A 25,313-nucleotide genomic window follows, 5' to 3' on the forward strand; every position below is an offset into this window, starting at 1 on the left:
TAGAAGAATTAGCATTTCATGAAGATTCAATGATGTATCCATATTATAACCATCCTTCATATTTTTTATGTTGTTTCTGGCTCTGAAAATACAGACACTGACCACTCTTTCCCCACCCCTCCCTCCAAAAAGTCCAAGATAAACCCTAGATCATGAATAAATGCCATGGATAAATACACTTTTGGTTAAAAGAATTTCTGTTTAGTGGGATTGAAAATAATACTATGATGGAGATGATGATATATGAAAAGCTTGTGAGTGTTGAAATTCCAGAAATAATACTCATACTTCATAAATTTTCTTGTATTTTGGGTTTTAGGGTCTTCCTTCTTTTAGAAATAAAAATCTGGTTTTGTTATGTTAGTCACCAAAATGGAGGGTCTTGTTGGGTGTCTTCCCTGGAAGACAAATGGTGGATCTGGTACTTGGCTATATATTTTAGCAAGTACTTTAAAAGCCTGGTTCACAAAGGAGGTGCTTAGTGTCCTGGGCATATACAACTTTCAATGTGTTCAGCTGGCTTGGCTCAATGAGGTGTTCTTGGACCAAACTACTAACTGGCTACAAGTTGTCCGAGGCCAACACTCCTATACCTACTGAGGTTCAAAGAGCCTCCTTGAGGTGTGGGGTTGGTCCAGAAGATCAACAGGCAACACAAAAGTGTTCTAAGTCTAGTAGGAGATGGAAAGTATCAGGGAACCATAACTGAGACAACTGGTTTTAGTGACCTGAGCAGTAACCATATTTCTAAGATATACAGAAATGTTGAGGATAGTGCCTGGGAGTACAGCATGATGTTTACAAATAATGACTGTGACATTAGACTGCCTATGTTCAATTCCTAACACAACCACTCTCTAGCTTGATGGACCTGGGAAGTTACTTAATCTCTCTCAGCTTCAGTTCCTCATCTGTGACCCTGAGATAATAAAATGGAAATAGTAGTGTTGAACTCAAAGGATTCATAAGGGGATCTAATCACCTAATAAATAGAAAGCACCCAATTTAGCGCTGTTAGTAAATATTAGTCATTCTTTTTTCTGTGTGTTTGGCAGTTCTGTGTTCTCAAGTGACAAGAATAGTTTTGTATGTATTTACCTCCTACTATATTTCTCCATTCGGTAATCGTAAGGAGTTAAAATTTTGTAGCTGTTAAGAATTTCATAATAATATAATCCTATCTTTTCATTTGTCAAATGAAGACGGTGAAGATTGATTAGGGAATAACTTACACTAAGCCATTGCTTCTTTAGGTTTGAGAATCCCTATCACTATTACCAATGAGGATAATGAATAATGATTGCAAGGTATGTTTCCACAATGTTTTATGGTTTTCAAATTGCTTTCACATTCATTATACATCACTCGGTCCTCTCAACATTCCTGAAAGATATGCAGGATAGGTTTCTTTATCCTTGTTTTTACAGATGTGGAAAGGTTCCCCTTAGACAACTTTCTAGGCATAAAGAGTCTTGGCTAAGTCAACATTAGAATTCAAATCACAGAATTTAGACTCCTAAGCTGAAAAACTTTTCATGACATCTTAAATCCTCATTCATTTCAGATCTCTGGGTTTCCAGATATGTTCACAGAGTTCACAGGGCACCAGAATTGAAAGGAACTCTAAAAATCCTCTGGTTAACTTCCTCACTGAAGTCCATAGAGATTAGATGACTTGGCCAGCCACACATGTTTATTGAATTAGTGAATGAAATGAGCCTCTTCCAGCATGCTTGAGGAGATTACAATGATATCTTCCATGGGTCTCAGTGGCATAACCCTAAAAACCGTAAAGGTGGAACTCTCACGCGAGTGCATATTCGAAGGTCCCTTTATCAAATTCTTCAACTTCATCTTCCCATGTAGAGGAAGGCATGCTACTGTACGGATCTAAAAGGATTTTGAAGCATCTAATAATAAGAAGTCCCAAGAAGATGCACAAAATCCCAACAAAAGCAAAGCCAGTTTTTTGCTCCAGAGTCAATGAAAAAGCTGATACTTCGTTGACACTCATCTTAGCTGAAGAGTTGCCACAGTAGGTACTACTCATTATTCACTGTCACATCATTATGGCTCTTCAGAATTCCTGCTGGAGTCACCTCTCGGCCTAGATACAAAATTGGACTCAGTTTAGTGTTACTCATATATGGTATTGAGCAGATAATTATTTTATAAAGTCTGGCAGTTTTCAAACGCTCTTGACTTAACTCACAAAAGATGTATGAAAACATCATCAGATATGGATCAGGATCAAATTAGCATTGGAGATGCTATTTCTATTGTAGTAATTACTGAATTCCCTCTGTGGACACATGAAACTGTACCTACATGCACTAAATATAAAATCAGATATGAGAGTGAATATTCAAATAATTAACCCTAGAAGCTTTTGATTCATTGTGAGATGGTTAAGTCACTGATTCTTCGAACTGAACTGTTATCTAATTTTTACTTCATTTTTGCAGGTGTAGACACCATAAATAATCCTAGCATGTAAGCTGGTGAAGCTGTCTAAGGTCCAGGTTCTAAGGTCTATCTCCAGTGCCACTTTGTCTGATACAGATTCTGATCCTTTTAAATAGGTATAAAGTCTTCTCTCTTTTCATTCCCTTCACTTTTAGATGTATGATTTTGTGTTTTCTTCCCCACTACCATTCCATATGCTAGATGCTAATTTCTTAAGGAGATAAATTGTGTTTTAAAAATTATTTTAGTAAGAGCAGTACCCAACCGAGCATCCTGCAAGTAGTAGGCAGCAGTAGCTGTGGTTATCCTTAGCCATGGCCCCACCATCCCCTTTAGCTTTCAGAACACCCTAAATGGACATAAAATCTGAGTTAAACAGCATGTTTTCTATAAACACTCAGCCTCACGATGAGCTCCTCAGTTCTCTTCCCAACCAGAATCCTACTCCTAAGCTCGTACTCTACTGAGATTTTAAAACTATAGCAAAAGTCTTAAGAAAGTATGTGTTGGATTGAAGCAAAATAGATTTTCCCATTTGATGTGTTAGTGTTAATTAAATTAATTAATTAAAATGAAGATGAGTTACTTAGATCAAAGGTTACTAACCCATAGCCACCCTTTTTGAGAGGACTGTCATCAAATAGCTTGCAATCCAATAACTGAGAATAATAGATTATTAGTGTTTGCATTTTTATTGTTGCTTTTCTAATAATTTTTAAGACTTATTTATTAAAATGACTGACTCTTCGGATTTTTTTGTATTCAATTTTCAGAAAACCACTGAGACAGAACAGGGATGGGAGGTAAGGAATAAAGAAAAGTAATTAAAGAGAACAAAACTTGTAGCTTTCAAAGTTATCCATCAATGAATAAACCAGTTAATATTTAATGATATTCTTTTTATTATGATTTGGATTACAAAACAGCTTTATCTTCATCTTCAAACGTTAGGGGTCAGGAATACTTAATATATTTGGGGGTATGCTGTTATTTGACTTTTTGTTTAATAAAAGGAAAAATATTGTTTCCAACTTCTCTGTTAAACTTCTTTCCATCAAATCATTTTTTCTGCCCTAATACATATTGGTATAGACTATACTCTATTTTTTTTTTTAATTTAGTATCACTTAAGTGGCTCAGAGTGATTTTACTGATTGAGCTCTTGTATCTACTCTTTATCTTGTAGGAGACATGAGACCAGACTGAATATCTAATGACCCTGGGACTTAACTAGAACTTTTTTCTGATGAAATCTCTACTTTTCTTGCTTTTGTCAGTTAAAGGTCTTTTCCTGAGATCCATACATCCTCTGGTTCATTTGCTTAATAAGTGGAGATACTGAAAAGCAGTATGTTTCTATATGGAGATGCTAAACCAAATATTTGTCGTGTAACAGACTGATTCAGCCAATTAACAAGTCTGAATTCTTTCTTCACTAAAGCCATGACTTTGCTAGGCTATATCACTTGAATATTTCAGAGGGCATGTGTGTAAGAGGAAGCAATAAACTTGGTTTACTGGTGGACACTGTGGTGTGTACAACAGGCTCCCTTCAATGACGGATTTATTGCCCAAAAGCTGGGAGTATTGCCACCAGATAGTCTTCTGCTGTAGCTCCTTTCAGCTGAGCTGCCTCATCCAAGATCACTTCAATACCTAAGGCAGACCATTTTTTAAAGATTTTTTAAAAATATTTTTATTTTATGTTTGAGACAGAGAAAGAGAGAGAGAGAGAGAGAGAGAGAGAGAGAGAACATGAGTGGGGGAGGGGCAGAGAGAGAGAGAGAGAGAGGGAGGCACAGAATCTGAAGCAGGCTCCAAGCTCTGAGCTGTCAGCACAGAGCCCAACGTGGGGCTCTGTGCCAGGAACCCGGAGTTCATGACCTGACCTGAAGTTGGAGGTGTAACCGACTAAGCCACCCAGGAGTCCCAACTGATAAGGCAGACCATTTTTAATGACTGATTAATGTGAGAGCAAAATGCCTGATCATCTTTACACAGGGAGCAGAATTCTAAAAAAATCACTCTAGCTCTAGAGTTGTTTATGGAGTAAACCAAGACTGTCACTGGTCATCACAGCTCAACTTGTGCCCACTCCTGCCTACTTTCTCACTCTTCCTTGGGCGTTGAGCCCCAGGGCGCTACTTAACAAACAACCACACTAAATTCTGTCTCAGAATATGGTTTCTGAGGAATCAAACTTGTAACAATCGGTAGCACAGAAGTTAAAACATCTGGGTAGTTTTCATAATCTGTACATTTTTTTGCCGAGTTCATTTTGCCATTATGTAGAAATAACCTAAACTACGTATAATTATGATATTAGTTAACTTTATTTACATATTTTAAAAACTCATAATGAAGAAAGAGACACAGGATCATAGCTGATCATTAGAAGAGTTAAGTCAGTTGGCTCTTAATGATTAATCCACTAGACTCTGTTATTCTTATTAAAACTCATTGACTGACCAAACAAACAGACAAACAAAAAGAGGCATTTACTAGTTGTAGCAATAAAGCACTCAATTCATTTGTCATTATTAAATTAAAACATGGTATCTTCCTAGTTAGAGATACAAAATCCTTTGTATTTTATATTACAATCATCTAACATACCAGATAATGCTTTGTTCAGAGTCCTAAACAATCTGTGAATTGAGTTACTTTATTTTTAAAAGAAAAATCTCTACTTCTCAAGTACTGGTTACGGTTCCCAGAATATTGTAGGTCCAATAAATATTTTTAATTGAATCAAAGAAGATTTATTGAAAAATGTAATTTTTAAGAATAAAGTTATGGCTTCTAAAAATCTAATTTTAAATATCCAGAAAACATATTTTAAACACATTTAACATTTAGTTAAAATGAAATGAATTAAAAAAACACTTGTATTTGATTTTAAAAATTGGCCTCAAAGATAAATATCAAAATTCAGCAGCTCATTCAGAGTTCGGTGTTTCTGTTTGTTTTTATCAGATTGACTAATAAGAACATTCCCGGGAAGATTCACACAATTTGTACTCAAAGTGATTCTAGCCTGTAATGGAGAGGATCCATGCACAAACAGCAAGAAAACGGTATAGGCTTCTACAAAGGCCATAAAAGGGAAGGAGGAGCAAGCTTGTATTTGACATACACTGTATACCAAACACTGCTTTACATATGTTATTCTATTTAATCCCATAATAATCATACGGGGTTAGTTGTATTATCTTAAATATATTGATGAAAAAAAAGATTCAAAAATCAACAAATTAAGAGAGACTAGAAATTTCACCCATTTAGGGATCAGGAAAGCTTTCTTGTAAAACATTGTATTTGAGATGAGTCTTGAATAAAGACCGAAGATTTAGATATGTAAGGAAAGAAACAGCATGACGATAAATATGAAGGCAGAAAAGTGCTGAATTTGTCCAGAGGGTCATTTTGTTCAGAGCAATTTGACACAAGCAGAGAGGAGTATGGGAAACAAAACATTGGAAACGTAGGTTGAGCCAGAATGTGAAATCTCTTGACTATCAGGCTAAGAGTTTGCAATATATTTGCCTAAAGGCTGACTGCCTTGATGATGAGACAAAATAGACATAGATTTCAGGGGGGGAGGGAATCGTGGGAGAGAAATGTTCCAGGTGAGAAGTAATGAGGGCTTGGACTACGAAGTAGATGTGTGGGAGAGGAAATGGGTTTGAAAGATGTTTATAAAGATATCAGGGATAGTTTTGGCAAATAATGGAAGGTAGTGGGCCATGGAGAGAGGTATCAAAGATGACTTCATTCTCTTAAGCCTGGACAAGTGTAAAGGTAATGTTTTCATTAACCAAAATAAAGAAAATGCAAGCAAAGTGTAAATTTAGTAAACAAAGGATTTAGTTCTGGTCTTAGTGAATTTGTGGTGGTTATACCTGGCACATAGTAGACATCCATCAATAGACAGTTTCTTTCTAACTTTATTTATTTTGAGACACAGAGAGAGAGAGAGAGAGAGAGAGAGAGAAAATGTGCACACTCATGGGGGAGGGGCAAAGAGAGGTGGACAGAGAGAATCCCAAGCAGGCTCTGCATGTCAGCGCAGATTCACACAAGGGCTCTATCTCAAGAATCCATGAGATCATTACCTGAGCCCAAATCAAGAGTCTGACTCTTAACTGACTGAGCTGCCCAGGTGCCCCTCAATAAACAGTTTTAAATAAATTAGTCCAGCTCATGTTGACCAGCATGACCCTGGTGGGGAAAATATCTTAAGGATATTACTGTCGAATAAAGTCTGTGTGGAAGAATGTCTCCAGGACACAGAGAGTTTAATACATAGAAGCATTTACAGATCAAAACTTAAGCAAAGAATTGCTGAATTTTGCAGGAAAGGGGAGACCAAGGAAGATGACAGGTGCATTCTAATATTTGAAGTGTTATCCTGTAGGAAGCCAGAATCACTTGTTCTGGATTAATCCAGAAAGCAATTTTGATGTCATCCCATTAAGGTTCTCTTTGCAGTTACAAAAAAGGATTGAAAATGAAAGAAGCCTAACAATGAGCCTCAAAGAATCTCTCTCTTACAAGAAGAAATAAGGATCTGCTAGCAGAGTTGTATAAGGAATGTATGAGGATATATAACTTATACATCCTTATATGTACACAGTAGAAGTTGTATAAGGAACGAGTCCTAAGTGAATCTGCAGTAGGAAGGTCACTTGGAACAAAGGAACTAGAGTTTCTGAAGGTGTTAGCAAAGAGTGTTGAATTCTGCAGTGGTGATGGAAACAAGTGCTGAAGAGCAGGACCTTGGGGTTGGCATTCAGAATTTTTTCATCAATTTTAAAGCTTCAGTTGAATGTCCAGGAGGGACAATAATTGAAGAGGGTTTTGGAGTGATGGGAAATGAATAAATGAAATCCAATGGTAAAAGACACTTGACAAAAAGGAAGTTTTACTTGCACAAATATTTAAGTGCAGAAGATTAGATCATTAGACTACTTATTTCCAATAATAAGGACATAATTGTATCTTCAGCTTTTAAAAGTAGAGCCAAGTAAATATATTTAGGGTTCAAAGGACTAGGAAATTTCCATTTTTTAACCCAAAATTGGGTAATAAAGAACAGAGGTTTTATTAATATCTTAAAAAGAAGAACTTGGACTTTTATATTCATTTGAAAATTCTGCCTTATGCTAAAGATGAAAAACAAATACAAGTCAAGAAAAACAACTAAAAGGATAATATTTTAAGCTTGAAAAGAAAACCTGACCGTTGCTGTAGGCTGTGTTCAGACAAGCAAATTAGTAAAAACGTAAACAATTGTCTAACAATATGTTCAGCAAATAGATGCTCTTGGTAATTTAAGCCATATGTGCAGCAACTGATATACCAGTATTTTCAGGCCTAAAATTTTCAAACATTTGCCCAAACTTTCCATTTTACTTGCTCTGTGAAATGAATAACGTACACTTTCAACAGCAAGCATACATTTTTTGAGAATATACTGCTAAGTGCAATGAGTTTTGCACCTTTCTATTGATATGGAGCATAATTAGATTAAAAAGTATTGTTAGTAACAAAATATTGTTAAAATACATAGAAGTCTCCAGTTACAACACTGATTTCTTCATAATTAATAAGCTACCCAAAATAACTCAACAAATGTGAATAAAAAATACATTTTGACTTTCTCTAGCCAATGGAAGAGATGGAAAAGCAAAACAAATCAGTATGTTCTGTAAAACAGACATTTCAATGCCTACCTCAGAGGGAAAACATCATCTTAATATCTTGTTTACTGGGAAATAGAAAAATGAGAGACATTTAGACCATGAGGTTACAAAACCATGATAAATAAACCCTGTTGAGAAAAAAGAGATAAATTTTCAAAAAAAGGGTAGATGTAAAATCATGTGGTAAGAGTCATTTTAAATAGCCTACACCATAAAATATGGGTAAAAATATCAATACTTAGGTACCTTAGAAATGAGCAATTTAGCTGAAAGTGCATCATTTCCTTCATGGCAGTTGTCAGGAACTGGGATTTCTAAGTCCTGATGAGTCATAAGAACAGGCCAACAGTATACTGGTAAACCAAAAGGCCAAAATCTCATTCAATGGCTTTGTAGTTAGTAACCAATAAACAACGTCTTTCTTTGTCAGCCATACAAATCATACCATTGTGAGTAGTCAAGCAAACAGCATTTTTCTACCTAAAGTATATATATATATACATATGTGTATATATATATATATATAGCCTTTCATACATGTGAATGCTGTGTGGCTGTTTTCTTCTATGAATAAGTTAACTGATTAAAAGATAAAATTTCATTTTATAGAAACATGTAGTTTGCATGCAACAATGTGCAACTACAGAAACCAATATTGAAAAGTAAATGCCCATTATAAAAAGAACCTCCAGTATTTTATTTTAATCAACAGGTTTTTTCCTTTGGTTTATTTATCTATTAATGACAGTCCAATAGTATATCTGAAATAACAACTATTATAGTGGAATACGGTGTTCTTGGTAAAAAAGTATTTTGATACTGGTTATCAGATATAGTAACCTTAATGCTCATAATATGGATATTCATGAATTCATGAAATGAGAACTATAAGAAATATCAGCCTTAAAAAATAATGAATCCTCCCATATACACATAGACACATCCCCCACCCTACATTAAGATTATTAAATCCCATTCAAAGTAAACAGGGAAAAGAAGCGTTGGTTCAGTCTACTGCACAGAGCTTAGGAATAGAATGTGTTGGAATTAAAGGAAAACCTTAAATTGCAAACCCAGATATCTTCATCATGATGAAGTGCAAACATTTCAGGCCTTCCCAGAGATCCAAAACCTTGGCATCTGCCAGAATTGCACCCCGCCCCCCAATCTTTCAGATTTCAACCTTAAGAGAACTTCCCTCTTAAGAGAATCTTCGCATAGCTCCCCAAGGACTCTGACATTCGATCTATTCAAAGCACTGGAAATCTGGTCTGAAAATTTTCAAAATGTCTCACTAGAGAAACCTAGACTGTCATTATCATTCCACCTTGTTTGTCCCCAGTTCTCTTTGGACATATTAAACTAAAGAAGCATAGCATCAGCAAGCTAACTGCACACACACATTTTATTTATTTATTTATTTATTTATTTAATTTTATTTTATTTTTGGCAGCAGGACAGGAAGCAGAAATANTACAAGAGATTGAGGACATTCTTCTCATCAGGACCCGCACTGGAACCCAGTCAGTTAATGCAGAGGGTAGGGGGAGAAAGTTACTTCGCAGGCAGCGATGTCTCACCTTCCATGCTTGTTGCCATGGAGATGAAATCCAGCCAGTAGACTTAAGTGTTGGCAGGTTTGTCTGTGTTCGCTGATCGGTTCAGTAACAATGTAAAAGGCGTGTCCTGGGAACCTGCGTGGAGTCACAGGACCGTGGTTAGCGCTCTCCTGGCCTACGTGTGTAAATGTCTATCTGTCGGTGAGAGATAGAGGACGTGGGCGCCCGCGAAGTACGTGTGCGCGCGCGAGTGTATTTGCAGGAAAATGCACCTGATGTATTCGATGTGGCAGGGTGTAAATATTGGCGCGCGCGCACGTATATGTGAAGGCGTCTGACCGTGTGTGTTTGTGAGACGGAGAAGAGTTGGGAAATGAGAGGGGGAAGGGAATCGGCCACCGCAGCAACAGGCTCTATTTTCAGTTTTGCTAAAAAAATTTTTAAAAAATGCTCATTTTCACTCATATCACACTGCAGGTTAGCAATCGTAGTTCATCGCCAATTTGAATTCCTAAGGCAGTGGGGGGGGTTAATTAATTTATCCTTAAAATCCTATTTTCCTCTTTTCTGTGTCAGCATCTGTGCCGCGGGCATTTTGTTGTGATCGTTGACCGCAGTATCAGTCAGGGAGTAGACGCTAAATTCTTCTTTCTTCTCATCCGTTTAGAGAAGGCGAGAATGAAAGTGTATTGGTTTAACTGCGGACTGCATGCGTCATTTGGAGTTGTTTTCTCCTACTCTCCACCTTTTCTTTTCTACGCAAGCCCAACCGGATCCTTCCCGGCAAGATCCCCACCAACCCAGCCGCGTCACCCCCGCATTTTAGGATAGGAGTCTAGGCGCTGTCCGTAGTGCTGAAAAATTGCGTAGTAAGACCTACCTAGGAGGTAGGTGGAATGCTCACACCAAGAAAGAATACTCCATTAAAGCCCATATGTAGTTGCAAGGCACGTTTCCTAAACAGTGTTAAATACGTAGAATCTAAACCTAAACCTCATTGAAAGCAAAGCCAGACTAACAAAGGAAAAACAACAACAATAAAACCTTTCCCCTCATCTTTACTTAGGGGTATTGTCCAACTCAGTTATAAGGCTCTAATTCTATTCATGTTTGGATACTATGTCCAGAACCTTCAATTTGCAAACACTTGTAGATTCTCTGAAAACTTAATTATTGACCTTGTAAATTATTAAATTGTCAGCCATGGGGGGAAATGTAAGTGCAGAATTGGGTCATTGTCATGTAAAAAATACTGAAAACACATCATGTAAAGGTGTGTTAGAATTCAATAATAAAGTGAAGACAATGTAATGGTCATTCAGAATATTTACGTATTTAAGAAATTTCATGGTCTCATAAAAAATGGGCAATGTATAACTTGAAGTTCACATAAGACCATACTCAAAAAATTTTATTCTTTTTTATTTAAAATCATTAAACACCCTACAATATGGGTGAACTAACTGCCCACTAATAAGGAGAGTGGAAAAAGTTCTTCCAGTGACATATTCCTAACCATGGTTTTACTGACTTTTTTTAAGAGCTTGCTGAGGGCCACATTTTATTTTGGTACTATGCCAGAACAGGGCATCTTGAAATTTAATATGCATATGAATCATCTCAGGATCTTGCTAAAATGCAGGTTTTCATTCAGTAAGTGTGAGTTTGGGTCTCAGATTTTGCATTTCTAACAATATCCCAGGTGATGCCAGATGTTGCTAGTTCAGGAACCACACTTCAAGTAGCAAGGTTCTAGAAATACTGTATTCTGGTAATGCAGTCACTCATAGAGTATGGGAAAGGAGGTTGTTTTCTTCCATCTGTTGTTCTATGTATGTTTCTAGACTGCTGTAAGAATATTCTATTCACATAAGTTCAGAAGTTAACATTTTGTTTACACAATATTAACAACTATAATACAAACTGTTTATAAATTTAATCACTTGATCTTGATTTTGACATTATCTGGACACATACCATGTTTACTTCACTCTATATATTTACAGTATAACCTGCAATTACCTAATCCAAGCTCATGGAAAGATGTTTTTACTGCTTCTTTGGGCCTCAGTTCAAGGATCTGTTGTCATGATTTTATGCTCATGATACTGATTTTACCAATGTGAATGTTATATACCTAATTCTTACCCAGTTACAACAGTGGAATAGGGCCATTGTCTCATAGATCATTTGAGTAAATACTGATCTGTGGTGTCATGACATGACACATATATACCTAGATTTTGAAGATGCCTCTGGATGGTTAATGCCTTTGAATTGATGCCAAAGGAAAGTTTTGACTATATATTAGGTTTCTTGGTGTGTATTACTGCATGATCTTGAGCTTTTTCAAGCTATATGAATGGTGGTGATGTTCTGGAAACTCTGCAAAGTGGCTCATTCAGGAAAAGCATAATGAATTAAATATCTATTATGTTCTACTTTCTTTGCAAGATGCTGAGATACAAAGACAGATGGTCTTTGGTCTCTGAGCTTGATGAGATACATTGCAAAACAACATGGCAAGTTTCATCAAGTTTTATAGAAGCACAGAGATTAATAATATATATTTTATTCTCCATTGCCAAGGAAATGATAAAGAATAGCAAAAGAGATAAAGCCCAGAACATCTGCATTTTGGGTCCTTGCAGCATTTGCCTGCTGCTCAATTTTTATTTTAAAAAATTATTGAAAGATATGAAACACATGAATTCTTTTCTAAAGAGCACATGGTTAATCCATGCTTCTGGATAGTCTATGATTTATTTTCAAAGCAATCTGAATTATTAGAAAGGTAAATATGTGGGTGGCATTGTTTAGACCTTCCCCAAGCAGAATTGCATTTACTATGCTTTGACACTACACTTTCAGCTTACATGCAAATATTCTGTATAAAACAGTCTTCAGTTTATATGCTCTGTTCTCTGTGTACTATAGGGTTGCTAATAAAGCCTTGGACTTGCCAACACATCGCTTGTTATTCCTTATATAGGTTCTCTCTAAGAACATTTCTTTTAATGCCAATCTCACGAACTGAACTCTCATACTTTTCCTCTTCACTTAAACCATCCCAAGATAAGTAGTATATTATCCTCTTATACAGATTGTATATCATGTAAGTGATCCCATTTACCTTTTCTTTAGTCACAAGGGATGTCAAAGTCAAATAAACAACTAAAAATTGGTACCTGTAAAATGTTAAGGCCTTTATATTTGTGTTCTTTCTCTACTGTCTTGACTACTGCAATTTTCTTTTCTCAGGTATTGGTATGTTATTTTCTTTTAATTTCCTGTTGTAATGTGTGTCCACATATAAATGTCTTCACAAAATCAGACATGAAGTAAAGAAATTAAAAATAAGTAAATAGGGCGCCTGGGTGGCTCAGTCGGTTAAGCCTCCGACTTCAGCTTAGGTCATGATCTCACGGTTCGTGGGTTCGAGCCTCGCGTCGGGCTCTGTGCTGACGAATAGCTCAGAGCCTGGAGCCTGTTTCAGATTCCGTGTTTCCCTCTCTCTCTGACCCTCCCCTGCTCACGCTGTCTCTATCTCAAAAATAAATAAAACATTAAAAAAAATAAGTAGGGGCGCCTGGGTGGCTTAGTCGGTTGAGCGTCCGACTTTCGCTTAGGTCATGATCTCGTGGTTTGTGGGNTTATTTTTCTATGTTTTGGCCCCAAATATTGAGTACCTTTTAGACACTTGATCTTAGCCAAAAGGCCGAGAAACGACTGAGTTACCGTTTAGGGATATATGGTTATTCTATAAATTTGTTGTTTTTTAAAATACTTTTTTAATGTTTATTTTTGAGAGAGAGACAAAGTGCGAGTGGGGGAGGGGCTGCAAGGGGGGAGGGAGGAAACAGGCTCCAGACTCTGAGCTGTTAGCATAGAGCCCAAGTCTTGAACTCACAAACCATGAGATCATTATCTGAGCCAAAGTTGGAGACTTAACCACCTGAGCCACCCAGGTGCCCCTAAATTTGTTTTTAATAAGATACTAAACTATAGAAACAACAATCATGTAGTTAGCTATGAAGATAAAATATAATTTTTTATGACTCAGTACTAAAGGTTAAGCTAGCAGAAGAAAATTTTAATTTATATAACTACAGATCAGCTTTGTTCTGAAATACTTTGTTTCTGTTTCTTCTTCTATATCATACATAGTGTCCTTTATATGACTAGGACTTTTTTTTTTTATGTCAGAGAGCAGATGTGTTGATTATCTAACTTGTTTGAAAACATTATAGAACTATAGAAATTTACAGAACATGACAGCCCCATTCTAATGAATATACTTTACAATGAGGGTGTCATGTCACAAAGGAGCTAAAAGCAAGAATTTCTTCTAATAAGCCAGCTCAGGATTCTTTTCAGAGCAAAATTATTCTTACTATGGATTATTTCCACCCTGGCTCTAGTTGTCTTCTTGTGCTCAGGCTTTCTATGGTTGGATCATCTCTTGAATTTATTAGGCCAACATGTCACCTTCAGCTTTTCTTGGAAAGCTGTCTTACCTGGCTGATGTTTGATTTTTCTTTCTAAGCTAAACTGTCTTAATGTAGCTGGGTCTTTTTATTCAAAGTATTGTTACTTATTCTAATATTGGACACTACAACTTTCGAATGCAGAACTCTAAAAAATGTATTAAAGACAAATATAAATTATTTTTGTTATAGATATTAAAATTTTAACCCAAATCCTATTTTGCTTTAGATGCTTTAGATAATTTGCTATATCAAAAAGTCACCTGTTTTTCTTTAAGAAATACATTCCTACCTGGATGCCTGGGTGGCTCAGTTGGTTAAGCATCCGACTTCGTCTCAGGTCATGATCTTGTGCTCTGTGAGTTCCAGCCTTGTATCGGGGTCTGTACTGACAGCTCAGAGCCTGGAGATTGCTTCAGATTCTGTGTCTCCCTCTCTCTCTGACCCTCCCCTACTCACGCTCTCTCTCTCTCTCTCAGAAATAAAGCATTAAAAAAAGAAATACATTCCTACCTATCCTGAGTGTTATTTTTTAAGCTACCCACGCTTTTTTTCTGTATGAGTAGTTTTAATTTTTTTGGAGGGTTAAGATTGATTGAGATTACAATAAGAAATATATGCCTTCTACTTAAAATACATATACGCAGATAATTCTGCTCATAACCCAGAGCATTCACAGGCCCTTTTTTATTAGTCCATTTTTATTAGTCCCACATAATCCAAGGAACAATTTAAAATTTTCAGCTATAAACGAATGGTCCATCGTCTTGTTCTCAGTTTTGTACTAAGTATTGACTGGTTTACAGTGCTGTGTTTTTTTTAACCACTCTATTAGTTTTCTTTTTTTTTAATTTTTATAGTTTTTGTTTATTTTTGAAACAGAGAGAGACAGAGCATGAGTGGTGGTGGGGCAGAGAGAGAGGGAGACAAAGAATCTGAAACAGGCTCCAGGCTCTGAGCTGCCTGCACAGAACCCGATGCCAGGTTCGAACCTACAAACCGGGAGATCATGACCCGAGCCGAAGTCGGACGCTTAACCAAGTGAGCCACCCAGGTGTCGCTAGCTTTCTATTTTCTTTTCTTGGAGCTCTTCCTCTAGGTCATTTTACCATCTGATATCTGGAGAATACCAATACTGAATACACTGAAATAGGATTAGACAGTACAGTAATAGGACGATTAGATTTGATTAGAAAATGACTATGGGATTTTTGTCAACAGTGAAGAAATTATCTAAAGTGAGTGGACTCATAAATGAATTGAGCATGATGACACTTCAGTGTGATAATGATCTAATGTTGCTCTGTTTGATGAGTACCATTGAAAATGAGATGTTATGTTTTGATGGTAAATTTTTCTGCAAAGAAAAAAATGCACTAAATGTTTTAGTTCAGCGTGATCTATTTAAATGAAGTTTCATTTAAATGGCTTTAATTTACTGCCCATAAGCCTTAAATTGTTTCATTTCAAGTGTCCTTTAAGCCCTCTACTATATTTACTCTTGAAGCTAATGAGTATAGTAGGATACCTTGGGCACAATCTGCACGAATATGGGAGCCATAACCATGGTATAATATATTTAATTGGTTTAAGTTATTTTATTGGGTTAAGGAAACAAAGAAACAAAAGCAGTTCATTTTGCTGCAGTTGATGTTTCTCTAATATGAACCAATTAATACATAATTGACAAATAAGTGTGTCAATAGAATGTGGAAATCAATCAGTTTCTACACAGTTTTCCTTTTCACTACCAAGTGAAAGCAGTTTAACTCAAAGTCCACACTAACATAGCTGAATGCAGTAAACTATGGAGGAAAGCAGTTCCTCCCACACGCCGATTCACGCCTGCTTCCTCTTGGCTCAGTTTAGCCACATGCTCTGTCTTGAAAATGCATACTAACAGTTCTTCCTGATATTTGTGCATTTGTCCCTGTTTTCATAATTCAACCTTTCCTTATACTTTTCTATACCATTTGTTGAAGAGACTATCTTTTTTCCATTGGCTTTTCTTTCCTGCTTAGTTGAAGATTAATTGACCATATAGTTGTGGGTCCATTTCTGGGTTTTCTATTTGGTTCCATTGACCTTTGTGTCTGTTTTTGTGCAAGTACCGTACTGTCTTGATGACAACAGCTTTGTAATACAGCTTGAAGTCTGGAATCATGATGCCTTCAGCTTTGCTTTTCTTTTTCAGGATTGCTTTGGCTATGTGGGGTCTTTTATGGTTCCATACAAATTTTAGGATTATTTGTTGTAGCTCTGTGAAAAATGCTCATGGTTTTTTGACAGGGATTGCATTGAATGTGTAGATTGCTTTGGGCAGAATAGACATTTTAACAATGTTTGTTCTTCCAGTCCATGAGTATGGAATGTTTTTTCCATTTCTTTGTGTTCTCTTCAATTTCTTTTATAAGTGTTCTATAGTTTTCAGAGTGCAGACATTTTACCCCTTTGGTTAGGTTTATTCCTAGTTATCTTATGTTTTTTTTTTTTTTTGATGCAATTGTAAATGGTATAGATTCCTTCATTTCTTTATCTGCCTCTTCATTATTGGTGTATAGAAATGCAACAGGATTTCTGTACATTGACTTTATATACTGTTACATTGCTAAATTCATGATTACTTCTTTGCCTAATTCATGGTTAGGTCTGGCAATTTTTTGGTGGAGTCTTTTGGGCTTTCTACATAGAGTATCATGTCATCTGCAAATGGTGAAAGTTTGACTTCTTCCCACCAATTTGGATGCTTTTTATTTCTTTTTGTTTGATAGCTGAGGCTGACTTCCTGTACTCTGTTAAATAGTATTGATAAGAGTAGACATCATTGTCTTGTTCTTGACTATAGAGGAAAAGGTCTAAGTTTCTCTCCATTGAGGATGATATTAGCTGTGGGTCTTTTGTATGTGGCCTTTAGGATGTTGAGGTATGTTCCATCTATCCCTACTTGGTTGAAGGTTTTTATCAAGAATGGATGCCATATTTTGCCAAATACTTTTTCTGCATCTACTAAGAGGATTATATGGTTCTTATCCTTTCTTTTATTAATGTTGTATATTGATTAATTAATTAATGTTGATTGATTTGCAAATATTGAACCACCTCTGCAGCCCAGGAATAAATCCCACTTGATTGTGGTGAATACTTCTTTGAATACACTGTTGGATTCAATTTGTGAGTATCTTTTAGAGAATTTTTGTATCCATGTTCATCAGGGAGACTGATCTGTAATTGTCCTTTTTAGTGAGGTCCTTTTCTGGTTTTAGAACCAAGGTTATGCTGGCCTCATTGAAGTTTGGAAGTTTTTCTTCCATTTTTGTTTTTTGGAACAGTTTGAGAAGAATAAGTATTAACTTTTCTTTAATTTTCTGGTAGAATTCCCCTGGGAAGCCATCTGGCCCTGGACTTTTGTTTGTTGGGAAGTTTTTGATTACTGATTCAATTTTTTTTTTTTTTTTTTTTTTGCTGGTTATGGGTCTGTTCAAATTTTCTATTTCTTCCTGTTTTAGTTTTGTATGTATTTATATGTTTCTAGAAATTTGTCAATTTCTTTCAGATTGCCCAGTTTGCTGACATATAACTTTTCATAATATTCTCTTATAATTATTTGTATTTCTGTGGTGTTGGTTGTGATTTCTCCTCTTTCAATTGCGATTTTATTTGTTTGGGTATTTTTTCTTTTCTTTTTGATAAGTATGGCTACAGGGTTATCATTTTTATTTTTTTATTATTTTTATGTTTGTTTATTTATTTTTTTCTGTGTGAGAGAGAGAGAGAGAGAGAGAGAGAAAGGCAGAGTGGGGCAGGGGCAGAGAGAGAGAGAGGAAGACACAGGCTATGAAGCAGGCTCCAAGCTGTCAGCACAGAGTCAAATGCAGGACTTGAGCCAAGAACTGTGAGATCATAACCTGAGCAGAAGTGGATACTTAACTGAGTAAGCCAACCAGGCACCCCAGTTCATCATTTTTATTAATTCGTTCAAAGAACTAGCTCTTAGTTTCATTGGTCTGTTCTACTGTTTTTTTGTTTCTGTATTGTTTATTTCTGCTCTAATCTTTATTATTTCTCTTCTTCTGCTGGCTTTAGGCTTTATTTGCTGTTTCTTTTCTAACCACTTTAGATATAAGGTTAGGTTGTATATTAGAGACTTTTCTGGCTTCTTGAGGTAAGCCTGTATACATTGTACATTTTTAACTTGTATTGTTAACTGTGCTAGTATTTTCATTGTAAGTGTTTTTGTGGTGCTCTGGTTGTGAAGTTACATGGGATTTACGTTGTTTCCCAGTCTCCCCCAACCCTGCATGATTTTTTCTCCTGAATATTATCATTAACCTTTTTAATTGAGTGGGCGTTTTTTTAGAGCAGTTTTAGGATTACAGAAAAATTGACCAGAAAGTACAGAAAGATACCATATACCTCCTTCCCCCTTTCCCCATAGTTTTATCTATTATTAACACATTGCATTAGTGTGATGCATTTGTTACAATTGGTGAACAATTGTAATTGTTGATAGTAGTTGTAATTTTTTTAAATGTTTATTTACTTATGAGAGAGAGAGAGTGAGCAGGGGCAGAGCAGAAAGAGAGGAGACACAGAACTTGAAACAGGCTCCAGGCTCTGAGCTTCCCCCACAGAGCCTGATGTGGGGCTCAAACTCACAAACCAGGAGATCATGACCTGAGCCAAAGTCAGACACTTAATCAATCAACTGAGCCACCCAGGCGCTCCTGTATTTGTAATCGTAATTGTAATCGTAATTGTAATTGTAATTGATACATTATTATTAACTAAAATTCATAGTTTACATTAGAGTTCATCTTTGTGTTGTTCAACAGTTCTGTGGGCTTTGACAAATGCTTAATGTCACATACTCATCATCGTGGTATTATAACAGAATAGTTTTACTTCTCTAAATATCTGGTGCCATACTTACTTATTCCCCTGCATCATTTACCCTTGGAAACCATTGATCTTTTTACTTTTCTTTAGTTTTGTCTTTTCCAGAATTGTATATATGGAGTCATACACACTCTGTTTCTTTTTCAGACTAGCTTTTTGCCCTTAGCAATATGACTTATCATGGCTTGATAGTTCATTTCTTTTTATTGCTTAATGACATTCCACTGCATAGATATACCAAAGTTTAGCCATTCACTTTTTTAAAATATTTATTTATTTTTGAGACAGAAAGAGGCAGTATGTGAGTGAGGGAGAGTGGGAGACAGGTTCTGAAGTAGGCTCCAGGTTCTGAGCGGTCAGAACAGAGCCTAACATGTGGCTGGAACTCACGGATGATGAGATTATGACCTGAGATGAAGTCGGATGCTTAACTGACTGAGCCTCCCAGGTGCCCCTAGCCATTAACTTATTGAGGAACACCTTGGTTTCTTCTAACTTTTGAAAATTATGAATAAAAATGCTATAAATGCTCATGTGCCAGCTTTTGTACGAACATAAATTTTCAAATTATTTTCGTATGTAACTAAGAGTGCTATTGCTGGGTTGAATGGTAAGATTATGTTTAGCTTTCTTATTGTCCTTCAAAGTGAGTATACCACGTTACCTTCCCACCAGCAGAGAATGACAGTTCTTGTTGCTTCATGCTCTTCATCAACATTTGGAATTTGCCAATGGCTTGGATTTTAGCCATTTTAATAGCTATGTTATGGTATCTCAAAGTTTTAATTTCAATTCTCTAATGATATAAGATACTGAACATCATATGCTTATTTTCCATCTTATATCTTCTTTGGTGAGGTGTCTGTTCAGAACTTTATTAGCTTTTCATTTGGGTGGTTTGTTTTCTTATCATTGACTTTTGTATATTTTGGACATATGTCCTTTATCAGATGTAGGTTTTGCATAGATTTTGTCCCAGTCTGTCTTTTCACTTTTTTAAAATGTTTATTTATTTTTGAGAGAGAGAGAAACAGAGTGCAAATGATGGAGGGGCAAAAAGAGAGAGGGAGACACAGATACCAAAGCAGGCTCCAGGCTCTGAGCTGTCAGCACAGAGCCTGACATGGGCTCGAGCTCACAAACTGTGAGATCATGACCTGAGCTGACACTGGAAACTTAACGACTGAGCCACCCAGGAGCCTCTCTGTCTTTTCACTTTTTAAAGTGACCAGTTATTTTCAGGGGATAATTTTGTAGAGCAAAAGTTATTTTGTTTTGTTTTATTTTTCCCTAGAAATGTGTGCATTGTTGGAGAAGTAACACTTGAACACTTGATATCAGATTTCTAAAACTAAGCTAGCCAAATAAAACTCACACTGCTCATATTCTAAGCAAAACTAATCTGAAAGAATGTTTGGTAAGATACAAAGTCACTTTAGGCAACTACAGAAGATAATTAGAAAGGTTCACATAGGAGCTTTCTATTCAATACTACCTAAAAGTCAGTAAAATTGAAGTTAGTGACTATTGCATAAAATAATACTTTAAAGTAGGAAGGTTTTAAGGGAAAAAGTATAAACCTGATGTTTTGAGGACTGATTAATTTAGTAACTTTTTACATAAAACCTCTCTATACATACTAGTTCTTATTTTACTGCTCTTAGATGAATCTCATTTTATTATTATTTTTTAAATTTTTAAACATTTTTATTCATTTTTGAGTGACAGAGAGAGACAGAGCATAGCATGGGAAGGGCAGAGAGAGGGGGAGACACAGAATCTGAAGGAAGCTCCAGGCTCTGAGCTGAAAGCAGTGTCTGACATGGGGCTCAAACTCACAGACCGCAAGATCCATGACCTGAATCAAAGTTGGATGCTTAACCAACTGAGCCATCCAGGCACCCCTGCTCTTAGATGAATTTTAAAGCAATAAACAGTTGGGAATAATAAGGTCTGATTTTTCAGATACATTTTTGACATTAGTTTCCAGAAATATTAGGAGCCTAAATGTAGAAATCGAGGTTGAAAGTAAATGGACACCTATATAAGCCTATATTTCCTCAATGACTTGGACCATCAGAACATTTATCTTGACAGTTATAATATATTGCAGTTTCCTTAATAATCTGAAGGATAATTCAAAGAACTCACAATTGAGCTTTGTTGAGGAAGTCAAAAGGATAACATTGATATAAGTATTTTTACATATTTAACCTTATTTAGAGTTAGAGACATTCCTAAATGTAACAGATACAGTGAGTGAATGGATGAATGAGCAAATGAATATAGTCATTCTATTTGCCAAATGGCTTAGACATTATGCCAAATATTATTTATTGATACTCAGCACCATCCTCACACTTCTATATTCCTCCTGTATGAGATATTTCTCAGAATCTGTTGCCAGCAGTATTCTAACCAAATTCTACTAATGAGAGGCACTGGTATAAAATTTAAGAGGATTTTTTTCAAGCCCTAACAATAGCTCCAAGTTCCCCCAGCCCTCATTATTGTGTAAACCTCTAAGTCTTCGTGCATTAAATCCTTCGTGAAATATCTACAGTGCTTGGCTGGGTATTGGTTAATGTTTTTAGCATGTTTAAACAGTTTGTGGGTGGAAATACAATGACATGAAATCACTCTAGCCCACCATTCTGCAATACACCATGAAAAAAAGGTACCACATTTGTACACTACTGTAAAACCATTGTTTCCAATGAACTAGACTCAATAAGCAGCCATCAGGAAGGATGTGTCCTTTGTTAAAAAAAAAAAAGTTTGCAAAAGGGTAGGATTTGTGGATTCTGTTTGGTGTCATGAAACTGAGGTAACAGAAATCCAATGGCATCGGCTAAGTCAAAGGTAGTTATTTTTCTCCCCAAATAAAAAATCTGGGTGTAGGCAGCCTGGGGGTTTCACAATGGCTCAGTAAGGTCATCAGTGTTCAGTTCCTAGTTTTCTGATCTGACATCCTTAGCTGTGGATTTTGTCCTTATTCCTGTCCAATCGTGATTTCCAAAGGGATACTCCAACCTCTACCTTCGCAGGAAAGAAAGAAGGCAAAGACCTTATTAGGAAAGACCCTCTAGAATCCCTAGCATATTTCTCTTTATAACTTCATAGATAGAGTTATGTCCTATGGCCACTCCCAATATTTTAGCTGGACACATTGCTACTCTACACAACATTGTGGTTCTCTCAGTAAGGAGAAAAAGGGAGAATGAGTATCAGGGAGGAAACTTGCAGTGTTCTAAACCATAAGGCAAAGGAGCAAACAAAAGCCAACGTAAATGATGTCTTCAGGAAAAAAAAACAATACTTTATAAAAGTAGTGTTGTGTTACCACAGTATGGAAGAAACTATTAATGCAACTCAATCATTTCAGTGGGAACAATGATCATCAGGATTACATTAGGCTGTATATCATAGAAAGACCGACTGGCAGCAATTTAATCAGGATAGAAATTTATTTCCTCCTTTGGAAAAAAATCTTGCAGTAGGAATGTGAGAGTTGTCACTGTGGTTTTCTAATAATGAGCTGATTAGTCTATTAGTCTATTTTCCTATTCTAGCATCCTCAGCACTTAGTTTCCAATCACAAGGTCACTTCATGGTCAAACATGGTTGGTGTTGCTACAGACGTCATTTCTTCATTTCAAGCCAGCAGAAAAAGAATGCGAGGGCAGAAGGGTCATTCTTCCAGTCAAGTCAGTTCTTTCTAAGGAAACTCCCACTTGGTCCTCACATTTCTGCTTTTATTTTCCTGGCCAGAACACAGTCACCTGGCCAGGCAGAGTTGCAAATGAGGCTAGGGAATAGCAACTTTTAGCAATTTTCATTGTCACCTTAAATAGATTTCTATTATCAAACAAAAGAGGAATATGGATTGTGTTAGTTATTATCTCATTTATAGGATTATCTTCAAATATGCAAGACAGCACGTGGATTGAATTTTATTATTCATCACTCTAAGAAATCTATTTTCTCTCCTAAACATTGTAACTGAAAATTGAGAATAACAGTCCTACAAAAGGTAATTATTTAAATGAAAAACAATACATGCTCTAAAATAATCATTTTCATTAATAATCTTTAGATTAGAACTCAGTCTAGAACTAGATTAAAAATATTGCCAAACAATACCCATTGCTTTGGACAGAGGAAACTCAGCTCATGGAATTATTTAAGAGGAGGGAGCAACTATGCCTATAGGAAGGGAAGAAGGGCAGAGACCTTAGACATTGGCTCTTTGGATCCACCTTTTAATGGAGTTACCGGGGTGAGATTGAGGAAAAGGCAGGGTGATAGAAGTTAAGAAATTGGTGAATAAAAATTGAGACAAGTAAATGTCTAGGAATTACAGGAGTCTTTAGTCTTCAAAGAAAAAAAAAATCTCCAAATATTGTTCATAAAAATTAAATCTGTTATTGGGTGATGACCCTGGCTTTGTAAAGTTGAAAAATGAAACCGTTATCTAAGGAATTCAAGCAAAACTCTTTGTATTATCTGAGTTATTTGAATAATTGAGGTGAAAGTGGGATTTCTGCCTGGATTATTCACATAATTGCCTTAACTCTAAGATTCATTTGGTGGGTAGAGACTTTTCCTTAGGATGTATTTTTAGAATGCTAAATGTGAAAAATTAGACTTCTAAATTAAGCAAAGCAATAGAAGGAGGGAGTGACGGAGGAGAGAGAGGGAAACGAAATAGTAAGTAGTTCATTGTCAGAATAAATCTATACTTTTTTCCCTATACTTTTTCTAATGACAATAACTGACATCCACTTTTTTATCATAGAATGAACTTCCATGATGAATAAGGGAGCTATATATGGGTCTCCATATAACCCACAGTATTTTCTAAAGTCATAAATTCCTTTTTGAATTTCAATTCTTTAAAGTTTGGAAAATTAGTGGCTCCAAATCCAGCCATTTAATTTTATAAAGCCAAGTAAATTGACTTAAAAATCATACTGTATTCTCTGGTTGACTTCATATTGTTGGTCTTTGCCTTGAGTGCTTAAAGACAAATTAAAAGGATGATCTTATCCAAGTTGCCACTGCATTCTCTTCTTTGGTAGCAGAACTTGGCAGTGAGCCAAAATGAGAAACTATTTGCCAGCCTCCCCTATAGCTGAGTGTCTCATATTACTACGTTTTGACCTACAAATGGGAATGTTGTTTGAGATTCTGGATAGGATCCCTCTTTTCTGGACTGCTTCTGGCTTCTACCGAGGACAGGTGCCTAGATCTCCAGTAGCTATCTTGGGACATAGGGCGATTTTAAGAATAGAAGCCACACACTAGGTTGGTGAATGAATTAGAAGAAACTTGAGCCCATGATGACTATACCTGCTCCAGGGTGCCGACTTTTTACTGTTTTAACTTAATAAAGTAGAAACTTTTATTTTAAGACATAATTATTTCTAGTTCTGTTACTAGCAGGTGAACACAATTTCTATATGACATTAAAGTATTGGTTGAAAATATTTTGGAATTTTAGGGTTAAATTTCCAGATATGTATAATTGCTTCTTTCAATCCCCACCCCTCCACACACTCCAATTTGTAAGAAAGAAAACTAAGCAATTAGTTATATGAAGTTGTACCAGTAATACATTTTGTGCAATTATAAATGATAGCATTTGCAGTGGGAATTGTGAGAAGTAAAAACTAAAGCATTACTAAAGAATTTCTCAGCATGTATACATAAACTTAAAAAAAAAAAGCAGTGGGGGGCACCTGGGTGGCTCAGTTGGTTAAGTGTCTGACTTAACTCAGGTCATGATCTTAACGGTTTGTGGGCTCTGTGCTGATAAAGCAGTGGAAGGAAGGAAAATATAGAAATAGAATGTAGCAATAGAATGTTAACAGTTTTTTTTCACAGATTTAGCTAAGGTAAGTATAATATTTATAGCAAGACAGGAAGGAAACATCTATAGAGCAGTCTGATGGAGTAGTAAGTATTAATTTTCTCTTTTTTTTTTTAATATTTTGTATTTATTTCTAGGAGAGAGAGAGACAGCGTGAGCAGGGGAGGGTCAGAGAGAGAGGGAGACACAGACTCTGAAACAGGCTCCAGGCTCTGAGCTGGCAGTCAGCACAGAGCCCGATGCGGGGCTCGAACCCACGAACCGCGAGATCATGACCTAAGCGAAAGTCGGACGCTTAACCGACTAAGCCACCCAGGCGCCCCTTAAT

At 36.2% G+C, this 25,313-nt stretch overlaps 2 protein-coding genes across 3 annotated transcripts in view; one reads left to right on the top strand and one right to left on the bottom strand.

Annotated features, from left to right (window-relative positions):
• Positions 1–1,310: 1,310 nt before the first annotated feature.
• On the bottom strand, positions 1,311–9,894 carry CTXN2 (cortexin 2). Of its 2 annotated transcripts, XM_077764328.1 has the most exons (3): positions 9,752–9,894; positions 8,202–8,236; positions 1,311–2,107 (listed from the first exon to the last, which is right to left on the bottom strand). In XM_077764328.1, exon 3 carries the CDS (start codon positions 2,048–2,050, stop codon positions 1,805–1,807), a length of 246 nt encoding a protein of 81 aa, XP_077620454.1. In that variant the 5' UTR covers positions 2,051–2,107; positions 8,202–8,236; positions 9,752–9,894; the 3' UTR covers positions 1,311–1,804. The 2 variants fall into 2 exon arrangements, with proteins under 2 accessions (XP_077620454.1, XP_077620455.1); XM_077764329.1 differs by lacking the exon at positions 8,202–8,236.
• MYEF2 (myelin expression factor 2) overlaps positions 6,213–25,313 on the top strand; it is a 51,459-nt gene continuing 32,358 nt past the window's right edge. The window contains exons 1-2 of the mRNA XM_077764366.1: positions 6,213–6,267; positions 9,625–9,808. Coding sequence (XP_077620492.1) covers positions 6,213–6,267; positions 9,625–9,808 — 239 coding nt within the window. The remainder of the gene's footprint in view (positions 6,268–9,624; positions 9,809–25,313) is intronic.

The sequence above is a fragment of the Crocuta crocuta genome, unplaced genomic scaffold (assembly GCF_008692635.1).
Source record: "Crocuta crocuta isolate KB4526 unplaced genomic scaffold, BGI_CrCroc_1.0 scaffold102, whole genome shotgun sequence".
Lineage (NCBI taxonomy): Eukaryota > Metazoa > Chordata > Mammalia > Carnivora > Hyaenidae > Crocuta > Crocuta crocuta.

Excerpts from the sequence above, each read along its gene's own strand:
- CTXN2 (XM_077764329.1), bottom strand. The coding sequence starts at position 2,050 with ATGAGTAGTACCTACTGTGGCAACTCTTCAGCTAAGATGAGTGTCAAC.